This window comes from Apaloderma vittatum, unplaced genomic scaffold (genome assembly GCF_000703405.1).
Source record: "Apaloderma vittatum isolate BGI_N311 unplaced genomic scaffold, ASM70340v1 scaffold1125, whole genome shotgun sequence".
NCBI lineage: Eukaryota > Metazoa > Chordata > Aves > Trogoniformes > Trogonidae > Apaloderma > Apaloderma vittatum.
In genome coordinates, this window is record NW_009718548.1 from 33,672 (window position 1) to 61,120 (window position 27,449).

Genomic DNA, 27,449 nt, shown 5'->3' on the forward strand with positions numbered 1-27,449 from the left:
GTGTCTCCTCAGAGCGCCCCCCAGGTTAACCACAGGGGTGAGGCTGAGGCGGGGAGAGTGACCCAAACCCCGGGGGGGTACATGACCCTGCTGGCTTTTCTTTTTGTTGGTTTTTTTTTTTATTTTACTTTTCTTCCTTTGCAGTACCTTTCCAGCCGAATCGGGAGAGGCGCGCCGCTGCAGCAGGAGTTTCGCCACTTCCAGGCTCCCGTACTTGGCTGCCACGTGCAGAGGCGTGAATCCCTTCTGGAAAATTCCAGATATTGGCGTTAAAGGTGAGGGCCAAACGCCTCTTTTTCAAGACCTACATATTAAATGGTTACTCTTCAACCTATATTCTAGCTCACAGAATCCCACAGCCGGACCTGGAAAAAGCATCATCTCTTGAAAGCACTTTGAAAAGTGCAAAATACAAGAAAAAACTTCCCTTTTTATTATTCCTTCCTACGTACGTGCTGTCAGGCAGGCAGACATTTTATCTGATACAGACTCTACCATTAACATACACTATGTGTGCTGGTGGGAGGGCGACGAAAGCACTTGATCAAATTTATATTCCAAACCCGCTGCACTTTGTAGTTCCCTGACGACAGCTTTAGAAATATTTCCTGTATCAATTGTTGCCAGTAACAGTGAAACAACAATTCAATTCAGTTAGAAAAGCTCCAAACTTTGTATTCCTCCTTCGGAGTTTGTTGAAGAGTGATTTGTATTTGGATTCATGTATCCACAGCCGCTCAGTTCTGCTGAATTGCAAATAAAAACCCTCAGGCCTGACTCAACAGCAGGGCTTTGGCTTGTGGCAAGCCTGAAAAAAAATCCTGTCTGTTAAAAAGGGTCCTTCTCTGTTTGAATAATGCTTCTCAGCAGACCACAGGTGTCAAACCAACATGCTCTTTGCCCGTTTTTTTAATTTAAAAAAGACAGGCTGCTAAGGGAAACTCAGAGACACCAGGCAGTAGATGGCAGAGTGCGCCGCTGCCCCGACAGCAACTCAGGGAGCTACCATGACCCATTTCCCTGACATTTGAGTGACGTGTAACATTTATTATCATTATCGTCTTGTTCCATTAATCCCACCTCAGAAAGAGTTTACGTCAGGGGATCTTAAACATTTCCAGTTCAGAAATCACAGGTTTCTAGAGAGATTATCTAGTGGAGTACATCCTCTCCTATTCATAATTAGACCTTGTTCCTGCGGCACTAAAGCAATTGCCATAAAGCAATATGGGAAACTAGCAAAGTATTTAGTTTATTTTTAGCCATTTAAATGTGATTTAACAGCTGGATAAAAGGAGAACAGCAAGCACTCCCAGTAATCCGTGGATCGTAATTTGAAAATTGCTGGTTTAGTCTTCTAAACCCTGGAAGACACTCAATGGTTCAAAAATATGTTTTAAGCTCCAGTTGTAAAATCAGGGGTACTTTTTTAAGACCTAAAACAATAGTGAGAATTGAGTGATTCCCACTTAATCACATGCAATACATTTGGAAAAGATATCTTGGCATGCAATTCGTTCACAACTATCTATTTTCTCATGTGTTCATCACTCTGTCAGGAGTCTACGGGTAAACATTTTGGTTAATAAAACAATGATGAGTTTGCAGACTCTTTTTTCTTATAAGCTCAGACAAAATAGCCTGTTGTGTCACATGATGCCTCATTTATAGAACACTGAAAACAGATTCAACATTAGATGCGACTGGACAGATGCTGACTTGTGTTTTAGGAACATTCCATTTCAGCAAACACAGAGCAGAATTATTTCACTATAATCAAAATTTGATTAACTGCTGATACATTACTTCAGCACTTGTTGATTAAGTCAGAACGAAAGAGACCCGGACTAGTTCACTTTCTTGGCGTCAAAGCAACGTTCCTCACGGAACTGGCGGCGCTGGCATGTGCTGCCTGTGCTACTGTGATAGAGACTCAAAAGAATTTTGTCTTACTTTGGTGGACATGGAGTGCGAGGCACCTGCCTCTAGGAGAACCGACGCGACGTCGACTTGGCCCTCTCTAGCAGAGATGTGCAGCGGCGTGTACCCGTTAGTCGTCGCGGCGTCAGGGTGGGCCATGTGCTGGAGCAGGAGCTGGACGATCTCCGTTTTACCCAAGCGAGAAGCAATGTGCAGTGGAGTCTGTTCTTCCTACAACTCAAATCGAGTAGATAATCAGCGCAGGGAGAACCACCCCAAATGCAAAATTCTGGTTAATCCCAACAGATCTGCCTATGCTATGTCTCGCAAAAAATTACAGGAATTAACAGCACCAAAAAAGGCTTTAAAAAAAGCAACGAGCTTCAGCAATGTCATATTATACCAAAGAGAAACATGAAAAAAACCATTGTTTTTCCCTTTTATCACCCAGATAATGCACATCCCCCTGAGCACCACTTGCTGCCCTTTATGATCTTAATTTGTTTTAACAGCAGTTCTGCCTTGATCTACAAAGGGTTTTAAAATCTGGCACTAACCTCTACTGGAACCTGCGACGTTCAGTTTTAGGACGAGGCTGTGCACCTCGTTGCTCAGAGAGACCAGCTGTAGCTGGTTACTCTTTACAGAACTGGTTTTAGGTGTGCTTAATACTGAATCAACAAGTCAAAGGAAAAAGAAATCGCTCCTCTCTAGCTCCTCCACTCTGTTTTTGAGTGAAAGAAAGCAAACATAAATATTGCAAGCAGAACACCTACCCTGGCTCGGGCATCAACCAGGGCCCCGTTTCTCAGGAGGCAGCGAACTACTTCCACCTGCCCAGCACGTGCCGCCATGTGCAACGCAGTCTCTCCACGCTGCGGAAAAGCAAAAGCGTTTCAGTGTCCTAAAGCTCCACGGAGGAACAGAGCTCCGACGGTGTAAATTCCACCCGTGGTCGGCCTGTTGTGGAGACCCACCCATCCACCAGCTGAGACTCTGGCTTCGCACTCAGGACCAGGCAGCTCAGCGGGGTAAAATCCTGGCTTAAAGAAACTTCTGCCATACAGACTCCCCCGCTCACGTATGTTCCTCAGCTTCCTACGTAACAGCGCATCAGCCTGTGCATGCCCAGGAGGTAAGAGTAGGGTGAGCCTGTCTCTCTCGAGGGATTGCGAGGCACACGAGCCTCAAGATGCAAGGGCGTGTTTTTCCAGATGCTCTCTTCCCGCCCGCTGTGCGGAGCTGGCAGCGTTATTCGATGTCTTGCAATGGCTGAGCACAACCAAGCCCGCATGTGAGAGGTGGAGAATCCGTGCTCTGTCTGCAGGCTGGGGAATTCATCTTGTTTGCAGCCTTTAGCAGCACACGGAATTCGAAGGAGACGTAAATTTTGGAAAGCTGACTGGGAATTTCGGATCATGATAATTAAGCGTGGATACACTTGAAGCATTAACTTACTGCGCAGGTTTGCAAAGGAATGCTGAAAGTGAGTATTCCTCGACAAAAGCATTTCTGGCTTAAATTCTGCACTGTCCTGAACTGGACCCAGGCAGTCCGAGCCCCGCTATCTGGTACATGAGGTAGCCTGAGCTTGTCTACTAGCATGAACTTCAACTCCACCACAGACTGGGTTATCTCAACATTTTAAAATTAACATTGTATTACCAGCTGTGATTACCATGTAGGCGACCAAAAAAATCCCACATCCCTCGCTACAAACCTTTATTAATAGAGAATTTCACCAATATAAATGTTATTACCTGAAGAACGAGCTGTTTAAAATGTGAATAAGGTTTACATTTCACGCAAGTGAAAGACCAAATTTCTGTCAAGACCTTTTTGTAATTGAATTCGCAAAGCAATTTAGCTTTTGGAAACAGTTAGTAATTCAATAGGGAACTTCAGCTTACCAAGTAAAAGCCAAGACACCTGTGTAGCATAAATTGTGAAGTGTTAAACTTCGCACACAAATGTCCGGTAACACAATACTTTTAATTGCTTCCACAAGAATTCAGCAATAAAGTTTTTATATAAAGATTGCCTCTATTAAGAAGCATGAAAGTGATACAAGACTTTGTCAAGAAAAGTCTGTTCTACTCAAGCAAACAACTCAGTGTGCTCAACATTTTGACTAGCTTCCATATAAGAGTATTCTAACGGAAAAAACTGTTGAGTCCAGCGTACCTGGATTATTAAATTATTGTCACTGTTTTGCTGTTGGGAACACTTCCCTACAACATTATTTACTGGTAAAATGCTGCTTTCAAAGCACAGGTTTTCATAAGTCGAATATTTGTTTCTACTGGCAAATTGGAACAGCAAGATATCTATGAAATACAGCGCAGAAAACGATCACGTTCTTTTCACTGTTATTCTTCCTGGTAACTGGTCTTATTGGTATACAAACACTGATTTCTATGGTAAGTCAGGTTCTGCATTTTGTGTTACCTCCCAAAGGTCACATTTTCTAGATTTAAGCATGTTCTTTCCAAAGGCTCCAGTTCCTGGAATTTCCTGTCTAAGAGGAATATCTCCGGCTTTACATTCTTCCTTTACGTTTAATTGTTAGGCTTTAAGCGTTTTGTATCCTTTCACCGATACAAACGACACAATTTCAGGGCAGCCAGCGAAGCTACGCAAGCAGAAATTAGAGCCATTTGGATTAAAATTTCATCCTTCAGAACGGAAGCACAGTCTTCCCTGAGACTCGACTTATAATCAGTTTTGGATGGATTTCGTGAGCTTTGTCTGTTGCTAAGGGAAACTTTACCTTCTCAAGCATTACGGAAGAATCCATGAAACCACAGGCGGCTTATAATGCAAATGCAGTCACCGTTTTCCCTTCTTACCTCAAGGTGCTAGAATAATTTGTCCTAAAAGGCCCCAAAGTCGTCAAGAATCATGAAAACGTGACCTTTGGTTGAGCTACGTGGTAGGTCAGACCCTTTGGGGAGGAGGATTCTAGTCCAAGCCATACTCACAATGTTAGTGACATCGGGAGAGGCTCCGTTCTGCAGCAGAAGGAGGACTATGTTCAAGTGGCCCATAAATGCAGCCACGTGTATTGGTGTGAGGCCCGACTGCGAAACAAAGCAAGAGCAGTTTTACTCCTCTGCACGGGGCGTAGGGAAGGGGCTGCTTCGTTTAAATAAAACATAAGTGAGAGTGAGGCATGACAGGAGAGAGGGGGGAAAAAAGAAGCAAGAAGGGTGAAAAGAAGGAATGTTTCTTCAGGACACGAAACATTTTGCTACCTCTGTTATAGCCTGGATTGAAGCCCCATATTTCACCAGGAGTTCCATGACTTTGATGCGATTTTTCTTGCAGGCAATGTGCAGTGGAGTAAAACCATTCTGTGCAAAAGACAGTCATGTTAGTTAAAAACATGCAGCTACGCTAAAAAACGGGCTGGCACACCGGGAGCAGAAGTGTTAGAGTACCAGAAGCAACTGCTCTTTAAGGCACAACAGGTTACGAACTACAGACATCTCCCGGCGGGCCCGGGTAGAACAAAGCAGGGCCCCTGCTTTCTTCTCAGGCAGTGGAGAGAAACGCGAAGAAAAGGGAAGAAGTTGTAGTGACCGCTTGGAAATCAGTTAGTCTCTTTTCAAATGTACACAGCATATTCTATACCTCTCTAGGAAAAGGAATACTTCATCCAGATTCCACCTTATTTTTGTCTTTTTTAGAATACCTTGTAATCTAACCATGTAGGTGTATTTATTTTTTACATTTATACATCAATCTACAGTATCCTGTATTCCTGTCTGTGTGCATTCCAGGAGATATCTTAAAAAAATAACCACTAATAGCCATGGTTTCGTAATACAAATTGTTCATTTGTGGAGCCCCTTCCTTTATTCTTGCCCTGCTGAGACATAAAGCATTGTAACATCAGCCCTCGTCTGGATTAAAATTAAATGAGGTAGGGACAGGATTGCAACCTAGCATTCTGCATTGCCAGACAATAGTTTTAGTGTTGTGCTTGCCGTCAGCACACATTCATTTCTTTGGAAATGCTTCTCTCAGGAAGATTTGTGCCCAAATCAAAGCACATCTTCATGCTCTGCACTGAAATACATGCTTTGCCTTCAAGCTTTTTTTATGTACTCTTTTAGTTAATGCGGGTTAAGTGTGTGCCTAAAGCTAAGCCAAGATATTATCCACCCTCTGTGAACATTTTAGTGAAAAGCAGAGAAAAATTGTTATATTTTCTAACAGAAAGGATCAGTATTTCTACACAACCAACTAGCAGTAAACAGAACTTATCAGTGAAATCTTAGCTCATGGGAAGCGACACGTGACAGATTATTCTACAGTCAGCTTCTGTTAAGGGAAATGTTAATTACTACTTGATTTGCAGGTGCTTTAAAGCATATACAAACTGAAAAAGCTAAGAGCTCATATAGTGCTTGTATCCCTAAATAATTCTGCCAACATTAACAATTTTATTTCTTAAACCTAGCTGTAAATTTATTCCATCACAACAATCCGATGAATTCTACTACTGCTACTAGCCATGTCCAATTTCTAAAGAAGGAATCAGAACAATTAGATATTCTACCTCCCACACAATCTCTCTCAATATATTTCACAAGGAGTTTTACTGTTTCAGAAGTTTCCACAGTTTCCCTTGATTTTACTGCCTGAGTTGATTTAATTTTGCCTTTTCTATTTAACTGAGGACCATTTTGGTGGGGGAGAGGAGAAGGCAGAAAAAAAACCCGTATCACTAACAGAAATTATAAGCATCACTTAACATATTAAATACTATAAACAAGCCAGAGGCAACAAGTCCCTGATGGGAGAGGAAACAAGAGAGTGGAAAAAAAGGGTCGACAGCCTCTTTTTTTCCCCAGCTGGGATTTGAACTTCCATCTGGATAAATTTGGAAACTTGTCTGGGTTTGGAGAGATTAAAGGCTTGAGAGTTTTATATACTCCCAAAGGCAAATAGGAAGTTTTTTCGCTCGGTGAGGGGATAATGGTCTGATCAGGAAGTGAAAGGAATCGTACCTGTTTTCCTGTAAGCATCAGAAGAACTGTTTTTTTGAAAAGGAAAAATAAAAGTGGCGCCTAACAGAGGAGAACGTCATAATTTGATACATGCAGAAATACTAGATTTTCAACACTTTTCCTCTGCGGAATTAACTTGCTGAAAGCTTAGAAATTATTTGCCTATCACCATCCATTCAGGAAAACACCGATGCCCACGTTAGCACCACCTAGAAACGGCTCCAGTTTTAGGAACTTCCACACCTGACACTACAGCCACTTGCCACGACTAGGCCTAATGATACGAGAGACACTACTGGTAGCCAGCAGGTGTGACAACCCCTGGTGTTACTGCACCTGCTTAAGGTTGTTGAATTTCCTGACAGGTTTCACTTAGCTTTACTGGGAAGAGCTACTCATCTTGCCCTGGACAGCTTTGTTACACGACATGGGTGGGACAGTTTTACCAGGGCGCGAGCATTGGGATTTGCTCTCTTGTCCAGGAGGAGTTTGGTGACGCGGTAGTGGCCGCAGTGTGCGGCCACGTGGAGGGCGGTCAGGTAATCCAGCGTGACGTCGTCCACGGGAGCTTTGTGTTGCAGGAGGTGTTTGACGCATTCCACGTGGTCCCCCTGGGCCGCCATGTGAAGCGGGGACAGTCCATTCTGTGGCAAAACAACAAAACAAAACAGTCACACTTCTGGTCATGTCGATCCTGGCACAGATTGGAAAGATGCCTTGGGGAGTTTGCAGAGTGACCCCATTGCTCAGACAGAGCCACATCTGAGCTACAGGCTGGGAAAAAAAAACCTGAAAAACTACAGCTGCCTTTCCCACTTCCAGCAAACACAGGCAAACTTAGAGGAACATCATATAAGTAACTGAAATCAGAATTTCATCAGAGAATCTAAGGGTGTTGCCTCATGATTTAATAAAACATATCTTGACTTTCAAAGATATCCGAGGATATTAATCATAACACCAAGACGTAGGTTGTGCGTTAACTGAAGAAAAAGTGAAGTACTTGGAGTAGCAAGGACATCACCTGTTTAGTCTGATATTATAGGGGCGAAGAAGTATATGTTATTTCATCTATTTGGAAAGGATAGTCCCTAACTTTATTTTGGATTGTTCTACCCATTAATAACATTTCCCTTGGGAGAACAGAAACGTTCGCATCTTCTTCCTTGTCCTTTCAGTGACACTGAAAATTCTGGGCAGAGTTACACAGAGCTGTGACCTTATGCTAAGGAGACACTCACCTTGGTCCGTGCAAGCAGCGGGGCACCTCGCTCCAGGAGCAGCTCCACAACCTGGTCATGTCCACTTCTCGCAGCGCAGTGGAGCGGGGTGAGTCCATCCTTAAAGTAAAAGGAGGGAAAACAACTGAGCACATCCCCAAGTGTCCGTCCTGGCACTCCGAGAAACACTCTTCCAGGAATGCAGCCCCACAACCATATAAAAAAAAAAAGCTGCTTTTTTTGGCTCCTAACTGAAGCTGGCTCCACAACGTGAAGTTTCTTCCTTATTCTTACTTGCACCACTAAAGGACACTCCGAGGTTACCATTTCAGAGAGGAAGCCCCTTGCATGTTGAAATCTCGTATCGGAGAGGAGAATGTGAGCATGTGCTGCCTCCTCCCTTCCTCCTCCTTTGAGACTGCACTGCCTCTCCCTGGATAATGTCTGCTGGGCCAAGATGCTCCACTAATCAAGCCTTGTCCTTCGGATTGCTTTTAATGCAGAAATGAAACAAGCTGTGCGCCTACTAGGAAATTTACTCTAGAATTTATGCATTGTGTTAGTTGGTGTGGGGTTGTTTGGGTTGTTTTTTTTTACACAGTCAACAGGAGAAACAACATTTTAAAAGACATAAAAAGAGAAAGAAAAAAGGAAACAGAACAAACCCTTTCCTTTCCGAATGATGAACAAAGGGGTAAGAATTATTTGCTGAAATTGCTGTGAAACCACCAACTCCACAGTATTTTTTCTGTTGCAGAACACCAACCTATACCAAATGACTTGCTCAAGCTACTCAGAAATGGTAGGAAAAGACGTGTCAATGAAACATTTTGCTAGGAGAAGGCATTCCAGGTAATTCTGCTACAGTCTGGACTTCATGAGGAAAAATACAGGAAGCAGGAGGCAAGAAACGGTTGCACAAGGGTGTTAGTGCTGAGTGACTGACGAAAGAAAATGCCTAAGATATCAGAAACCAGGTTTTCATCTCATTAGACCTTGATGCTAGTCAATCATGCACTCAGAGAAGTCAAAAATACTTACTCAACAGACATAGATTTATAGAGGTGAAATGGTAATAGTTTTTAACCACAAAAAAGCCTTCTCCCTTGGAGGCACACTGCTCAGATGCTGTTATTCTAAGGTGCTTTCCAAAGGATCCAGTAACAGTGTGATTAAAAGATGAATATACTGGTCTGAGATACATTTATTACTTAGAAGTTTTAAAAGTAGCAAAATATAAATCTCGTGGAAGTTTTGCAATGAAATTCAGCAGGTGAAACCTGCAAACAGAATCAAGGCTGCACCTGGCAGATGTAAAGGAATCAGGTGTTACTAACTTATCTAGTTGTTTTTTTCTTGCGCTGAATCTTCCGAGTCCCCTAAATCAACTCTTTATAAGCACAACTGAAGCCCCTTTTCATCTCGCTGCCAAAGGGAATGATACACATAATTCCCAGTAGCATTCCTTAGGTGAGGATTTATCCCAAGTGTACTTCTAGGAAAGGTATTGATAGAGTATTTCTTTCCAGTTTCTGCCATTTGTGCTCTACACGTTTAATCAATGGGGGAGGCTTGCTCTCCCTATCTGCATGGTAACTTTGATGTTATTCTACGTAACAGAACAGCGAAAGAAAGGCAGAATTGTGTGAACCCTTGAAAAAACCAGGACAAATCCCCAGAGGGAGAAAGAAGAAAAATACGCGCTAAGAAACACATCAGTGAGAAAGTCTGGCTAAAACAAAAATAAGAACTGTATCATTAAAAAGCATGATTTCTCTTCTTATATATAATTCCCTCTAAAAGCAGAGATAACAATTTGCTACTTATAAATGCATCATCATTTACTATCTGTGCACTTCCCAGTAGGTCAGTGAAGGAATATGCTTTGCAGCCTCTTGTCTTCCCTCTTTCCACCCTGGGGAAACCAGCATGTATATTTTAAAATTACTGCGCACTTAATACTTTAGATTCTGTCTTCGCTTATACGTTTTCCTCAAAGACGAGAGTGATTGCAAAGCGAGCTGTTGCAGTAGAAGAATTAGTGCATAATGAGGACACGCACCGAGAGGCATGCGCTGGCGTACCAAATTAGTCCTCTTTTGCACCGTGAGCCATTTGAAATAAGCCTCGGCGCTCCGAAATCTTTTGCAGGAGCTTGCCCACGTACTTTTTAAATGGCTGCGCTGCTACGTGGCACACCCCGCAAACCGAAGACCACGTGCCAACCACAACAGCAGACACGGCATGTGACAGGACGCTACAACACCGGGTCAAAGAGACACAGATGCTGAAGCACAGATGACAGATGTGCCCTAAACACAAAGGCCACCACACTGGGACACAAGAAATCCTGCAATTTTGTATTTTAAGCAGCCTCCTCATGCCAAACAGGACGTAATGGAGAGTTAAATGTTTCCACCTTCCAAGTTCTGTTGCTCCCATACGTCACTGTACCTACCGAAGCCATGGAACTCCATGACTCCAAACTTCCTCTTAAATGGCTTTCAAAATAGAGAGTAAACTTTCGCCTTCTTTTCTTGGAAATCAATCAATGGTCATTTTTTAACCTGCAAAAATGATTTCTGAATTCTGTTCATAACTCCTGTCTGTAGGGCTCAGCAAGATAAATTACTGGGTCATTTCACAGTGATTAAAAATACTTTACTTCAGCTTACCAGAGAGACTGAGATAAAAAGAAAGTGTGCTTACATGAGATTTTTAACGAGAAATTAAATCAGCAGCATCATAACAAGACAATTGCACATAATCAGTGCTCAACTGAACGAAGACTCCTAGCACAGGAGCATCAAAGGTCAAATTATCCAAGACTTCATCTAAACCGCAGCTGCATATTCTCATTTTCATAGGAGGCAAAGAAAATTTCAGTATTCTGTATTTTAGACGTGCAAAATTGTCTAACATTTTCTCCACAAATATTTCACTTCATCACTACTAAGCCTCATCTCTGCGAAAATGAATGATGCAAGTCTCTTGCTTACTCTGAGCTTGCAGAGTCTCAGCGTAATTAAAAATGCTCTAAAATATTCCTCCAGGCCTGCCATTCAAACTACAAATTTTAAAAACAGGGAAAAAAATACACCATGTACATACTCAAGGAATTAGATATTAAGACATTTTAAATCACGGTATCTACACAGCTCGCTTAGATCGTCTGCCCGAAAGCCCTCCCCGCTGCCTTGTAAACATTCTATGAATCCACTGCATTTTTTATAGCAAATATCTGCATTGTGATTAGATATTTATAACCTGACATTGCTTGAGGAACCTCCCAATGAATTATTAGTGCCCTGCGCGCGGGTGAAGACTGGGAGAAGATGCGACAGCAGCATTACGGCAGGAAAAAAAACACCATTCCATCCCCCACGGCTTCCTTCTCCTTTCCCTTGGGTATCGTACATCTCTGCGACCAACCTTCCGCTTCTTTCAGCGCCAGCTGAGCCTCTTTTCTTCTCGGCAGCCTTCTCCAACCCTCCTGTCCCACCAGACTTTCTCCCCACCGTGATCACATCTCATCCCAGGCACACAACAACGGGTTTACTTTCGCACACAACCTGATTTTTTACCCCGTTCCAAGACGTTCTGGTTCACTCCAGGGGCTTTTCTCAACCAGAAATATTCTGGACAAAAGGGGTCCCGGAGTAAGTGACACAACAACAGGTTTACTTTCGCACACAACCTGCTTTTTTTACCCCGTTCCAAGATGTTCTGGTTCACTCCAGGGGCTTTTCTCAACCAGAAATATTCTGGACAAAAGGGGTCCCGGAGTAAGTGAAAATTCACCTCAATGTTGGCAAGATTCAACGGAAAGAGCACACAAAGCGTGACAACTGACACAGGCGAACGTGCTCCTTTTCCCTTCTAAGGGTGTTTGCATAGTCCCGCAAAAACAGAAATACCAGTAAGGTGACAACGGCTGTGAATAACACTATTTTAGAGGTAAAAAAGCAGACAAAACCTAAAAAAGCCTCATTTTCTTCTTTTTTGTTGTCTGTGCAACTGATAGGTGATGCAGAAGAGACGTTACGAAAACTATGCATGCTCCTAAACCCCTTGAATAGCCGGTAACATTTCAACACCCTGTATATCCTTACTGTTACTATTTATTCCATCAGAATACGTATATATAGATTTAACAGAAATATATATGTTTTGGGCACTCTGAAATTGGTCCGCTTTTAAATGCTTAAGATAATTCTCCCGGTGACAATCCTTACGATGTTCCAGGAAGGCTGTAAACGCTTCCCTGCTCCCAAAGCAAGAACCGTTACTTGCCACGATACATCGATTTAATTGGAAATTGCACTTCCCACCGTCTTTTAGAGAACAAGTTTCTGCACACTGATTCCCAACCACAATTGGTTTGGCCATCGGAAGTCATACGGAAGTTTCGCTAAACGTTAAAATTTTAAACAAATGTGTCACTCAAGTTTGAGTAAACTTGTAGAGGATATAGGTTTGACTAAGATTCTAAATAGGAAATGTTCTGGCATATGAAATTACTTAGCAAAGAAAGCTCCAGATGCGGCTTGCTTGGAAAGAGAAGGAGCACAAACACAGGTACCAGAGACAGTATTAATACAAGTATCCTGCTGATAGGACTGGGAATGGAGTTGACATGTTTTGCTTTGGATAACATAAAGGAGAAATGAAATTGGACATTTTAAAAACTTTAGTAGTTAGTTGAGGAAAACGGTAAAACTTGCCAAAAAGACTTTAAGTTAAATATGATTTTAAAATACCTCAGTGTAGCAAGCAGATCTACTAGCAATTCTACCTCTTTATATTTTCTACCTCTTTATCCATTTCTCTATGGAGAAATGCCAGAAAAACTCAGCAAATACATTATGGAATGTATAGAAAACAAAAATGCCTAACTCCTACAGTAAGCAGGGCTTTTCTCTGACATGCAACATTAATATGGAACAGTAGGACACATGCATAATTCATTCCCTTTGAAGAATGTACATTTTAATTACTTAGTTTGGACAATACGGGGGCTCCTAAGGGATCATTCCAACGGAACAATTTCAAATGTAAAAAGGTTTCACGGATCAACTCTGCAAAATTACTGAGGCTCATCTAAAATCCGTAAAAATGATTTTTCACGTCTTCATTTATGCATCATCAGATGTCACGTGATAAAGTTAAAAATAACCTGGAGGAAAGCAATGAGCACTTTTCTAACCAAAATGCTTATTTCGATGCGGGATGGAGACCCGAAAACAAAAGCCCAGCGAAGAATTAGCCTCATACATTGAATTCTACTGTTTTTCAGTGATTCTGAACTGGTGGAAGAATGCAGGTGTTCCTCAGAAGAAAGTAAAAGGCACGTAGGGAGAGGGAAGCGTGTTAGTACCGAGGTGGCGGAGGCGGAGATCCATCCTTTAAAGCACAAAACACACGTACGCGCGGCATGCGAGGCACAACCTACCTCTCCAACGCCCTGCGTGCTCACGGGCACAGCTAAGCACACAAGGCATGCCGATAGAGCCGAGGGAAAAGAAAAAAAGACACTGAGACGAGAACAACAGCTGGCACGAAGACAAGGTCGGGCCACTGAGAACAAACTCAAAGCTCTGGAAGCTTCCCCGCTGTGAAGCACGCGCAGGGAAGGCGAGAAGCCGCTCAGCCTTTGCGAACAGGGATGTGTCTGTACTTGAGGACACCTTCACGGGTTTTCACCGGTGCCGACACAGTTTTGGAGCTAACGTAGCAGCTGACAAAGGGCAGGAAGCCAAGGGAGTGAGAAGACTCTAAAATTAGCACCTTCCACCTACGTCGGGCAAAGTCCTGCTCTTTCGGTTTCATTCACAAGCTTGGCAGACGAGCAGGGAGGGGAACACACCTTGACCTCTTAAAATCCAAGATGTTCTTGACCATTATCTGTGTGAACTGGTGTAAAACAAGTATCTAAATATGGATCAGGAAATGGGTGAATGCAATACTGTCATTCCACAGGCCCAAATGGATCATTTCTGTCTGACTCTTGTGCTTATGAGCATGTGGAGTATCCCGACTGCAGGGTATTTTTACCATCTCATGCCTCTCTGCCATGAGGTTTTAGGCATTTATCACGGAAAATTTGGCCAGGGATGATTTATGGGACACCTTCATGAGAAGCATTTTCCCTCATCAGTAGTTAACAACAAAAAAGGCGCACGAGAGAGACATTGTTTCATAAATAATTAGAAATCAAAATCATTTAGGAGTCAGGGGACTGAAAGGCTTAGCTGAGTCCAGACCCTCCACCTCCCATTGCTGTGCAGCACCCAGGGTCTTGTGTTACGTGAAGATGGACCAACTAACAGGCTTATTTCCCCAAGAAGATCACTTCCATCAGCTTTTTCTTGTGGATGTAGGAAATGGCATTTCTGCATCCTGCTGTCACCAATACCTGCCATTCTTTAGTCTGGTACCACAGAAAACAGCTTATATCAAAGAAAAATCTGAAAAGGATCCTGAATTAGGGAAGAAAAAGAAAATAAAAGGTAGAAAAGTATTTCTTTATAGATTACATGTGGAGTCACAACTCAAATTTGATCCAAGTTTCAAAAACCAGGGAGAAGGGAATGTTTAACATTTTGCAGGAGCTTTGCTCAGCTGAGCCACATTTAATGTTTCCAAGAACTGAGAGCAAGTCACAATTACTGAAGCTGAATTCCTAGCTATGCATCCTCGTCTTCCCTACTTTTGGTTTAAAAAAACCCCACAGAACAACAACTGAAAACAAGCAAAAAAAATCCCAATCCATTCCCAAAAAGGGACAAGAGCATATTCAGGGAATACAAAGACTCACCCTGGTTTTGGCATCGATCTGCCCTCCGCGATCCAACAAGAGCTTCACCATGTTTGTGTTTCCCCTTTTGGAAGCCACATGCAGTGGGGTGATTCCATTCTACACCATGGAAAGAACAAACAATGAGCGTGACGGATTTGGAGGCGCATAATGGCGGTGAATTTGCGTTCGGCTCACAAAAAAAACAAAGCCATCACATCGTAGAGAATCAACGAAAATGTGCTTGAGCGTCAGAGCCAGGCACACACCATGTAAGCTAGAGTTAGTAATTCCTTTCTAAGCAACAACCTTGATTGCTTGTTCACTTTTTAATAAACGAAGCAGCGCATCTGACGAAGCAGCAAACACCACAGTCCCAGAGTCAGACAAAGAAGCAAACACGTGTCAGAGTCCCCAGTGAGTCAAGATTCACAAAACAGTGACGCCTTTCCATCACCGCAACACACACAGAGTACACAAAGGCGTGACTCCTACACACGAAGGAACCTTCTCAGCGTAACGCCAAGAGCGTAAAGGAGTAGGTCCTGTTTAGGCTGAAACTCTTTTTGGCTGAGGAGCGGGGCAATAGGAGCAGATACTTCACAGCGGCAGTGGGAGATGTCAGCCTGAAAGGCAGAACCCTAAAGCAATTCCAAGTGTGTCTGGCAAAATGAAGCAGAACGACTTGTGACCGGTTGCTGGGTTGAGGTACAGATTACCAGAGGTTTTCATGGCACCAGATGCCACGCTTCAAACTACAGGACGTCCAACGGCGGAGTTGTTCACCATCAAATAGTACTTTTAATGTTGCTTTTGTACGACAGCAACGTATCTTACTTTTCCAAAATATTTTTACACGCAAAAATATCACATTAAAGTAGTGCCGTGAATACTCAAAGAGCCAGTAAAGCCTACATATGTTTCTGGAATACGTCTAACTGACAGAAAAGCTGAAGTGAGCTGACACATTGTGAGAATATCAGCTTTCTGGGGGCAGTCAGAGGAGCCTGCGTCCTTCAGCTGGGAATACTGGTCGCTACGCAACTCCCAAGGACTCTGGTGCACTGCACAGAGGCAACCTTGAAGAATTACCACAGAAAAGAAGTTATCTTTGAACGCGACAGCATTTTGGCGTTGTTTTGCTCCTCTGGACTAAGAATTACACAAAGAAACACTCCCACTTTGACTGGCCATCCTATCTAAGGACAAAAAGAAACGACTCCGTACCCTTGCTGTGAAATCCACGGCAGCTCCTCGGGTCCGCAGAAGCGTCGCCACGTTTTACTTCAGCAGAAGGGTCGCCCCGTTGACATTTCCGTAGTGGGCGGCTATGTGCAAAGGGGTGAAGCCACTCTACAAAGGGAAACAGCCCTTATTATAGAAATCGTTTTATACAAGATAATCAACTCAACAAAACTTGATTTTAAAAGCTACTGGTAAGCAAAAGTATTGGTTTTATCCAGCTTTAACATAGCACAGCCTTTTGGGCAGAAAGTGCAGTTTTCATACAGGAGGTTATCGAAAGTGCTTTAATTCTTATGAATTTTCTAATTCAGCTTCTGAATCAGTGGCCAATCAGAAAAGTAGCTTTCATAATAGAAAATATTAATATATTAGCCATTCTTTAAGAAAACAAAGGACGTTTCCTTATTATAATTTGGAAGCAACATGGGTCTTTTGGGCTGCATCTGTTTATTGGGTTTGGATAAACCACCACAAGTGTAATTAGAAATATTGACAAGATATTTTCTTCCTTTTTTTAAAAAAAACCCCAAACAAACGAGCAGTGGTCATGAATACATAACCCAAGAATGTGGTCTACATGAGAAACCACCTAGTGGCATAGTATAAGAGTCGTAATTATCTGTATTTATATACACTTTGGATCTCAAAGGCTCAGAAGAAACATTGCGAACAGAAAAAAACACAATTTACTTATTGCTTCTCGAACACTAGAAAGTGAAACCTGCTCCAGCTACGAGATATACAATTGCTTGATAACAACATAAAAAAATATTAATTTTTCAGAGACCAGAACACAGAGCAAGCTCTTAGTCTCATAAGTAATTCAAGGACCTTGCTTTTGAGGGTTCCCTGAAGAGCTTTACGCTGATTTGATCAGATCTTACTGTTAGCTGGAGAGGGAGAGATACTTCTGGCTTCTAGACTATACTGTATTTTCAGCTAGGTTTCTTTTCCTTCAGTGTACAAATCATCCTTTTAACCCACGCGTGGAACAGGGAAAGGAAGGCACTCTGAAATCAGTTTACTCCCAAAAGATATGGCAATCAGCTCCCTATTTAATTCCATTTCCTTCCTTGGTGGCTCACAGGTGATCCTGGCCAAAGCCCAGTCAAAGGCTCATTAAATTCATCATCATCTCGCCGTGACCAACGACCAGGGAAAGGGCTACCGAGGATATGCCCGTGAGAGGGAGGTTGGATCAAAAATGATCTCTAAGGTCCCTTCCAGCCTCGGCTGTTCTATGATTCCATGATATCGGGCACGCAGAACGTGTCAAGCTATAAAACCAGCGTGTATTGTGTTAACGACACTGTGATTCGGTACTGCCCCTTTAGGACTTTTCAAAACTGCATTGAAAAGATCACGCTAAGAACAAAGGTAAAAATAAGCAGATGCTCTGAACAAGTTTTTACCTTGGGAGATTTGATTTTGTTTATTAATGTAAAAGGAGGAAAATGAGTTTTATCGTGATTCTGGCTGAGCCAGACACCTTAATTTAGTTAAGCCAAGTGAGTGCATTTTCATAATTAATGAAATTGAGCTAGAAAAGCATCTTTATCCTCTTAGCTCCATTACTCGCTTCAGACTTCTTTGAACTGATGGGAATTCTCAAAAGTTTCCTTCAACAGTGACACAAATAAAAAGAAATTCTAAGAAGAAGGATGAATAAAAATAGGTTTCCTGGGTCACAAATTCCTACGTATTAAGAAGAGCTATATCTTCACTTTTAGCGCTTAATAATAAAGAAATATTGCCACAGAGCTGAGAAAATAAGTATAAGTAACAGAAAGAGTAATTAAAAATTTTTTATCTCGGTACCTCAGTCGTCCTATTCACCATCATCTGATGCAGCATGGTTTGGGAAGAAGAGGAACAATATTAAAGACTGGCCGCAAAACGAAGAACTATGTTGCTTTTTGAAATGAGTTATGCTGTTAATTATGGGAAAAGCCATTCAAGCATGCATTAACTATAAATACAACCTATGCTCCCATAGGCAATAAACCAGTATCCTATTAAACAGAGAAGCAGCGATTGGGCTTCCATTCCAGCGTGTTCTGGCTTACAGATCATGAGAGCAAGCCGGTTACCAAAGAACTGGCAGGTGGAGTTTAAAAAAGCAAAAAAACAAGTAGTTGGTCATTACTGTGCAGCTGAACACTGCAAAACCAGACAGGGAACTGGTGATACTGGTTGAGCAATTTGTCTTTTCCCCACTGAAGAGATTACCTTTAACCATGAAGACGAAGGAAGTAAATGTTGGTGCCCGTCGGCCCTCGGCCGCGTGCCCACCCCGTTACCTCGGCGGCGGCGCGCCGTTACCTTGGACTGCACGTCGGCATTGTGGTCGTTCTGCAGCAAGAGCGCCGCCGACTTGGTGTCGTCTTTCCGAGCGGCGATGTGCAGAGCCGGCAACCTCACTTTGCCCTTGGTGTCGTTCTCCAGGAGGATGGCCACCGCCTGGTTGTGGCCTTGCTGCAGGGCGACAGCTAGAGGAGTGAAACCGTCCTGGTAGAGGAGAAAACAAGACGTGCTCAGTAAGTGGAAGGATGGGCTGTTCACACAGAAAGGTCTGAGAAGCACATTCCTGGCTATATTCTACCTCCGTCTCCTGTGAAATAGCATTGGAAGCCCAATATTTTAACCCAGATAGGATTTCAAACACATCAGAACCGTGTCTTCTCCACTTCAAAGCAGCCCTGAAGTCGAGCACAAGCAAAGGATCGTTCTACAGCATCTCTCTTAATTACTTCTCATCTTAAAATGGGCAACAAAGCATACTTTTAACAGTACTTCCGTAAGGATTAGTGAGCACTGAACACAAGAGATGTGAAAAATATACAGGGAACCTGTTTCTGAAGATCTCGCATCTCTGAAAAAAAACCCGTATCTTGGGCTGCATTTGCTGCTGTTGCCCTTTGTAATTTACAGGCTATGAGGCCAGAAAGTAAGATCACATATAAGAATTTATTCTAGTTTGAAGCAGGAAAACAGTAGATTATCTGTGCTTTTTTGGAAAAACAAAGTCAGAAACATCTCTCTGCTCTTCATTCATAGTTTTAAAATCAGTTTAAAAATGCATCATATGCTCACAAGTTGCTTCCTCAGCTGAAGTACTGCCTGCTTCCCTTTCTTTTATTCTGAGTATAAAACTGAATCCAGCTCCAGTCTTGCACCCTGCACAAGCACACACGTGCGAGATGGGAGGGAAGCTGAACCCTGAGGAACAGAGCAGCTCTCCGAGTCTTCCCCGAGAAAAGGGAAGAAAATAAAACAAGGTCTCCTATGCCTAGGTTGGAAGGTACAACTGGAGAGTTGATTATAGCCAGGAAGTGAGAAAGCTGATTGAGCCACCTTGCAAAGGCATGGGAGACAGAATTGATTTGGAATAGGAATATAGAAAGATGATGAAATAATAAAGGACAAGTTAGGAAGGAATGAGAGCTAACATATGCTGAAAGAAATATCTGAAGAATTGCCAAAGCGATTTTTCCCCTAAGTAATCTAATAACATTCACTCCCTTTTGCCTAGAACTGTGGGTAGGTGTGTTGTAACAGCGATACTATTACGGTTTCTTTCTGAAATAGAGATTAAATCCTGTGCAGTGAATTAAAAAAGGCTGAACAGCTGACGAAACAGCTGAACTGGAAAGATAATTCTGAGATTGGGGCTACATTAGGTGTTGAAATGGCTTAATGCATTTGCCTTTTGCCTCTGGGAACATGAGAACAAATCCTGGATTAGAGGGCCTGTGAAACTGAGCTCATCCTTACTCTCATTTTGTACATACACGCGTATAAGCGTTAGAGGAAACGGGAAGCATCCAAAGGCAGTGCGAGTTTCAAAGGTGCAAAGACAAGACCATCCATTTGATTTGCACCAGTCTCTCCAAAGGCCACAACTCTCTCTGCATTCCCTCTCCTCTTGCTTCTGGCAAGCACAGCTGGCCGGAGCGCGGAGAAAGCATTTCATTTTCCCACCTCCCCACATGAGGACAACCAATCTTCGACGCCAAAAAGAAAGCCTTTCTCCAGGTATTTCGGGGGCATGCTCGGTTCAGGGTGCCAGCCCACATTATTTCTGGGCACCCATGAAAGCAGACAGTGACACGGGCTACCCTTCAGTAAAAGTCAAATCACTGAAACCATCACCTCAGCTAAGGGAGGAATTTCCAGCACAGCCAGTAAAAGTCACTGGGAGAAAGGCTGCCAGAGCAGGAGGCTGTGGGCTGTAGCCGGGCTGGGCTCCCGGAGAGCTGCGACTCCCCTCGGCTCCTTCACAAGGCGTGTGTTTCTGCCACGTTGCCTGGCAATCACACAGGATTTCATATTTCAGAAAGCTGACATGTAACGTGATCGCCGTGTATGCGGGATTATTTTAGGAGCTGTCATCGAATGGTACAGTATCCATTGAAAGAAGGGAGAGTAAAGCAGCTGTTAACACTAGCAGTGTGGTTGTAAGGAAAGGACAGCGACTATAAACGCTGCCCTGCTTGCACTGAAGTTACAACAGGTTTACAACACTGCAGTTAGTCCAGAACCTAATGATTAATACCATCCTTCTGCATATTTATACCCACACGGCCTGGCAGTAGAAACAAAGTGTTAGAGGAGAAAAGAGCTCATTGCCTGCCGAGCTCATGGATGTGATCCTCGTTAGTCATTTCATTTCCACTTCATGCTAATCACAGATGATAACGCACGTTTCCAGGTTACACCAACTAGCAGACAACCTTCAGATTCAGAGTAACTGAGCTGGTCAAGGAAGTCCAGTTGCTATGGCTCCTCACGTAGGAGAAAGGGACGTTGGAGCAAGTGACCTCCCGAGGCTCCCTTCTACCCCTGACAAGACCACCTTGGCCTCCTATAATTTCCACAGCCCTAGGGACCTCTTTCCGAAGCCTCATTCATTCTTTTCAGAAAATTCTCCAGGAAGGCGATAGGAGAAACGGGCACAAATTGAACTGAAAATCCTGGGCTCACTAAAGGCAGTGGAAATTCTGCTGTCAAAGGAATCAGGCTGATTTCCTCCTTTGCCTTTTCACCCCTTCCAGAGCAGTTCACATTTTTCTTGTGTGCATGTAAGAAAAACAAAACAAAGATTCACAAATACAACTCCTTGAAATGAAAATGTGAAAGTACTCCAAGTACTGCGTTTCAAAAATCTTCTGCCTTTAAACAATCTGAATATTAAGGCAAAGCTAAAAAAAAAGAGCGTGTGTGAAAAAAGAACAAAGTACCTCACCTCGGTAGCTGTGCTTTGGTTGGCTCCATTCTCCAGGAGGTATTTCACCACTTCAATGTGGTTCTCTTGAGCTGCCATATACAAAGGAGTAAAGCCATTCTAGGGAGAACACACGAGAAAATGTCATAATGAGAAAAAGGAACATGCCAGTAATAACCAATCCCAAATAAATACACAGCTGTGTTCGCCTAGCTGGAATGTTTTAAGTATGTCAGGAAATCAACTCTATTTTTTAACTTACTATGGCAATGTTCGATGCCATTTAAACCCACAAAACTTCGTGTGCCTTCCCACTCATTTTCTTTCGACATATATTTCACGGAGGCAATAGACACACTAATTATTAATACAGCTATTCCTTGCTGAAGCGCTCATGGATGGTAAAGCTGGCAATAAAGTTCTATGAAAGCTGACAGGAAAGCAAGAGTTTCCTCCATTTCTTGCATTCAATTAAGCCAAGACATCATTCTCCTGAGACCATCAAGTCCACAGATCTCGACAAGCTGAGCAGAGATGACAAAGCCTTAACATACTACACAGAATTTTGTAATACATAAAACATTGCAAATCATCAGACATAAAGGAACTCACGCTTGCAAAGTAACAACTACATTTCTGACCATACAGTACCTTCACCTATCATTTAATTATCAACATTCATTAGAATATCCTAGAGTCCTTAAAACAATCCACCCTAGACAATACAGTAGTTTTAAAAAATTCTCCTAAGTTAATCAGACTACAGGCAAATTCATTACAATCATAAGTTCTTTCTTCTCGTTAGAAGACTTTACTGTAAACAATTTTAATTCATCAGCTGCAAAATCATTATGAAATAAAGGCATGGACGTGAGCAGTCTACCTGGCTAATAACATTCTTTTAAGAGTTTTTAAGGTTGTTAAAAAGCCCTTCTAGAATTATTTAATATTCTATAGATTGCCACCTAACCTAGCAGGACGTAATCACCTATACTTTGGAAAACTTTAAGCTAGAAGACAAACCACAAACCAGACTTCAAACATGCCTTAATTATTTTTTTTTTTGTCTTGCATGCTGTCCCAATGAACAATAAGCCTGTGCATTTACAGGAGTGGTCAGACCTAATTCAAATACTGTGATAACCAAGAACCTTGTTTCAAGGAAGCCAATATTATTCTTTCTAGCAAACTTGCTTCAGAAATATTCCAGTAATTTCCAGGTGAAATGAAATCGCGTTTTTCAGTCACCATTTGCATTTACAAATTGGGTACGATTGCTCGGGCAATAAATGTCATTTATGTTGCGCATGCCATATGATATATAAGTGTAGCAAGATTTTTAATCCTGCTTTGCTTAATATTCTGGTTCTTTCATCAATGATCTTGGGACATATAATAAAAAACAGGTGCCCAGAGAAGAGTTAACAGCAGTTCAACGCCAAAGCAGGGGCACGTATTTGGAGTGGCTTTGTACAGGGGTCTGTACTGAGCAGGTATTATCCAATATTTTCAGTAACGACTTGAAGGATGGACTAGTTCGAGACAGCATGAACAAGATGGTCTACAAGTATGCCACACAACAGGATCATCACTTCCAAGGTTCTTGTTACCCTGGAGAAAAGAGCTGGAAATGTCATTTAGGAAGGATAAACACAGGTTTCTCCACTACTGCAGTGGAGAACAAACTATGACGAGTTAGAAATTCCACAGAAAAAAGGAGTTGAATGTCAGAGTGGTCTGTTAGGGCCACGGGTCAATGAGCTCATTCTGCTGTAATAAAGACAATGGTTGGCGCTGGTGTAGAAATACTTCTCCCTTGGGAAGCTATTTTTCTTGGAGAGAAGACTAGTAATTGGCGTTGTTCTGGCTGGAAAGGGAAAACTGAAGGAAAAGAAGACAGAAGTCTGCATAGAAAAGGGTAAAGGTCTGTTCTGCACATTCATGACGACTAAAACAGAAAACAGCAGGTTGAGCAGTGGACAACCTGGCATCACGAGGTTACACTTGGACTTCATCTGAAAGGACTTTTCCAACCCGAACGATTCTATGGTTCTATAGTTTACAAAGGTTACTGGAGAGAAAATCAAGGTTAGATATCAAGAAAAGCCTCCTAATGGTAAGGTTGGGCTGAGTTGCCTTTGGACGAGCATAGGGACCGAGGTGGCAGAGGGAATGACCAACAGATTGGGGTTTTTTGATTGCACTTGTAGAGAAAAGCGCAGAGAAAACCTCAGGTAAACCTGTTTCGCTTTTCCTTCCCGCTCCAGAAGTAAAACAGTAACCTCTTAGGTGTAACTAATAGTAATTTTCCACCCGCCTCATCAGTATTTTAATATTAAAGTCTAACGTAGCAGGTTTTTAAATGGTACTATGTGCCGTTCGTAAAATCCTCCTTGCACCGAGTATTACACGGATGAACAGAAGGATCCCACCGACTCATATAAATTTGGGGAATACGAGAATTTTCAAGCCGGACAAAATCAATTTGCTTAAAAGCTTTAAGAATCTCTTTTCGTTTTTTTTTTAATCAGCTCAAGTCTCTAGTTCTGGAACAATATCAGGACAATAAATCCTGGATTAAGAGACCATAAACAACACACACGTGACTTCATGACCGTTTAGTACCAAGAAGTGCTAAATGGTTTTGGATTTCCAGATCCAGAAGAGTGCCTGAAATTACAGCGATCAGAGATAAGGAAGTTCTTGCACATAAAACTACAGCATTTTTTCTTTTAAGCTTCATTTATAGTTTAAAATTACTGTGTACTTTTTCTTAAAATTTGCCTTATTTTGGAAATTTTAACAGCATGCCACGGTTTATGGGCAAAAGTGCCCAAACTGAAAAAGCTTTCCCTGATTTTCTCCCCTCAGCAAGGTCAAGGCTGCCTTTTCCCGCTGGCACGGTGAAGTCTGCCTTCTTCTCAGTGAAGAACTGCTTTCACAGCTTCTAATTGCAGCGCTCCTGACCTTAACACTTGGGGCTCCTGGCCACAAAACTCCTATTTTAGGATTCCTGATATTGCCGCTCGCCTCGACAGATCTCTGCCCGGTGGGGTGACCTGTTAGTCCCGCGGGAGCTCTTCCTTCTCACTTGTCCACCTCTACAGCCCAGGGCTTCCACGCCTCCTCCCTGCCTGCCCAGTTTCTACGCTGTCTCTGCCTGCCCGGAGCCCAGAGGGCAAGTTTCTGTCTCTCCCCGGCCACCCTACAGGTAAAGGGAAAAGCATATCCTTCCCTTTTACTCATCTCAAACCCGCTTCCCCGTTTCTCATCTTTCAGTTTCAAAGAGCTCAACACCGATACGTGGTTCCAGAGATACCTAAAGATATCTTCTAGGCATTCTGTTTCCATCCCAAAGCATTCTAGTATTCTGTATTTCACAGCTCCAGATCCCAGATCTCTACAAACTGAATAAAACCTATTTTCCCTAGACTTTTGCTTCACTGCCCCAAAGTGTCTTCTACTGAACCCACGATAGCCTGGTTCATGATTCTCCATGGGTGTATTGCGAAGGAGACTCACCTCTCCCCTCCTTGCTTTAGCATGTGGAATGGGACAGAGAGGGTTTGCTGAGTCACGAGTGAGGAATCTTGATTTCAATAAATTTTCATTCGGTTTATGATCCCATACTACATAAAGACAGTACAGAATTAAAGTAGAAATACTGACTGTGGTGTAAAAACATGACCTGGAAAAGTACAAATGCATTTTATTTTGCTTTTTCTGAAAGCCCAGCTGTGTAATTACGTCTGTGTGTTTAGATTTTGGGCACCATCTGAAAAAATAGAAATTAATTTTGTAATGCCATGTAACATTCATTTTCAAACAATTATTTCATCAGAGTATTTGTAGTGAGGACAGAATACTCAGTTTTCATTATCCCTACAAATGTATACTGCAAGATGTTTACTGCTATAATATGAAGTTCTAATGAGAAACTAAAGCTAAATAGAGTATATTTCATACCCCATTCTTTCTACTACATTCACTGATTTACTCACTAATTGGAGAAAATGAGTAGCTCTCAAATGATTCTTCAAGCTATTAATGCAAATTGGCAAGTCTCTATATGACTCAGAACTTGTATCACTACATTTTGCCCAAGCCCTAATGAAGAACACAATCTGAAGAAGCGGAGTGATTATGAGAGCCTTTAGAAAATCACACAAACCGTCCCAGACGCTTGGTTGAGCCTTATTTTCCGGCGGGCTTTCAAGGAACCGTCCTCTCCGCGTGCAGTACCAAAGGAACAGAATCACACACCTTCCAAACTCCGCGTAGTAGCCAGAGAATTTGAATGAGCAGCCTACTCGTGCTTGTCTGTGAAGATGTGGCCTCTGGGTCCACAGACCGGTAGTATCTACGTACCGTACATCTCCGTATTCATACTGATAAGCAAAACGGAAAAAATAGAATATTCCCTCCTTCAGTTTGCTTCTTTGGGGATGATGCATGAGCAAGCAACATAACCTGTGCTTAAATAACTGACACCAATCCAGACAAACATACTTATTGTACTTTCAAGGCCTCCAGGAACTGGTTAAGGACCTATTAGGAGGTCACTGAGATTACCAGGAAAGACGAGACGACTGACATCTGTGCATGGAGCTGAGATTTCCTTTGGGTCACTCTAGAGGTTCCTCCACAGGACCCAGCACTTAACGTAACCAAAGAGAAGCCTTTGTGAAATTATTTGACTTTCCTCCCCTGTCTCCTTATCTTTCGGCTCGTTAGAATTTAAGCCAGTGCCAAAAAGGAGCAGATATGGGCACAAAGGGTGAGACAAGAACAAGACGAGCTTAGATTACTCACAAAGCAGCTCAGCCAGGTTATAAATCCTTCTCCTTTATGATCGTGTGTTAATATATTATTTTACACAGTAAGATCGTGATAATTTCTGGGCCCTTAAAGTTCAATAACTCTTTCAGGATTTCTTCTACTCTTCAGAATATTGTTCGACTTCATCAAGAACGCCAAGTTCCTGATTTAGATCCTTACTCAGCAACATGCAATTTAGCTTCCTATTTTCCCTGTTTTTCTAGAGATATTAGCCGAAATCAGTGACATCTCCACCTCCCCTTAAAAATTCCAAGAATTCTACTTTCACCTGCTGCTTCCCCGTGTCTCAGTCTCCAGTAACCTCCACAGGAGAGGCAATAACCAGAGGTCACGGGCACACACTGAAACACAGGAGGCTCCCTCCAAACATCAAGAAACACTCTTTTCTTCGTGAGGGTGGCCAAGCACCGGCACAGGTTGTCGAGTCTCCATCCTTGGAGATGTCCGAAAACCACCTGGGACATGGTTCTGGGCAGCCTGCAGGTTGGACAAGAAGACCTCTAGGAGATACCTTCCACCTCCACCATTCTGTGAAAAATGGTCTGACAATCCAAGCAGTTAATTAAACCAATGAAGCAGGACTATGAATGCAACATGGCAAGGTAAATTAAAAGCACACATCTTGACGGAATCAGTAATATCAACAATTCCGGGAACTTTCTCGTGCATTATGCTCAAAGCTTTATTTTCAGCCAGTCTAAAAATAAACTCTTCGTAAGAGGATTGTATCTTAGCACGAGAGATTCTCTGTCTAAAAGGGTGAATTAAGGATAAATCAAGGTACCTACTTAAACTTCAAAAAGTCTCTTTTTTGTTAACATCAAAATTCAGAAAATTTACATAGCAGTAACTTTACCGATGACTAACATTTTTCGTAATGCAAACACACACTCTGTACTCTTTTTCGAGGCAAAAAAATCTCAGAAACATTCAGACTACCCCACCTATGTTTCTATCCAAGCAAGCATGCAGTTGTCACATTTGTGAAGATACATGGACGGGAAATCCACAGCATTTAATTTTAAAGTTGCCAAATTTAAGGAGTCTCGTTTTGCCATACAGTCAGGGAAAGTGGGCTACTCCACAGAGAGACTGAGAAGATTCAAATCAAGAACCCGTTCTGCTCAGCCGACGGCTTAAGCAGCGTGAAATCGAGAATGCAAAGGTGGACAGAAGGGACCCACCCATTA

General features: G+C 42.5%; 1 protein-coding gene across 1 annotated transcript in view; it reads right to left on the reverse strand.

The window, feature by feature from the left end:
- The window catches only part of LOC104274594 (ankyrin-2-like), a gene marked incomplete at its 3' end in the record, with an annotated part of 86,407 nt that overhangs the window by 33,291 nt on the left and 25,667 nt on the right, over nucleotides 1–27,449 (reverse strand). The window contains 12 exon segments of the mRNA XM_009870272.1: nucleotides 148–246; nucleotides 1,954–2,151; nucleotides 2,697–2,795; nucleotides 4,902–5,000; nucleotides 5,175–5,273; nucleotides 7,382–7,579; nucleotides 8,177–8,275; nucleotides 14,973–15,071; nucleotides 16,179–16,304; nucleotides 18,015–18,038; nucleotides 18,519–18,704; nucleotides 21,442–21,540. Coding sequence (XP_009868574.1) covers nucleotides 148–246; nucleotides 1,954–2,151; nucleotides 2,697–2,795; nucleotides 4,902–5,000; nucleotides 5,175–5,273; nucleotides 7,382–7,579; nucleotides 8,177–8,275; nucleotides 14,973–15,071; nucleotides 16,179–16,304; nucleotides 18,015–18,038; nucleotides 18,519–18,704; nucleotides 21,442–21,540 — 1,425 coding nt within the window.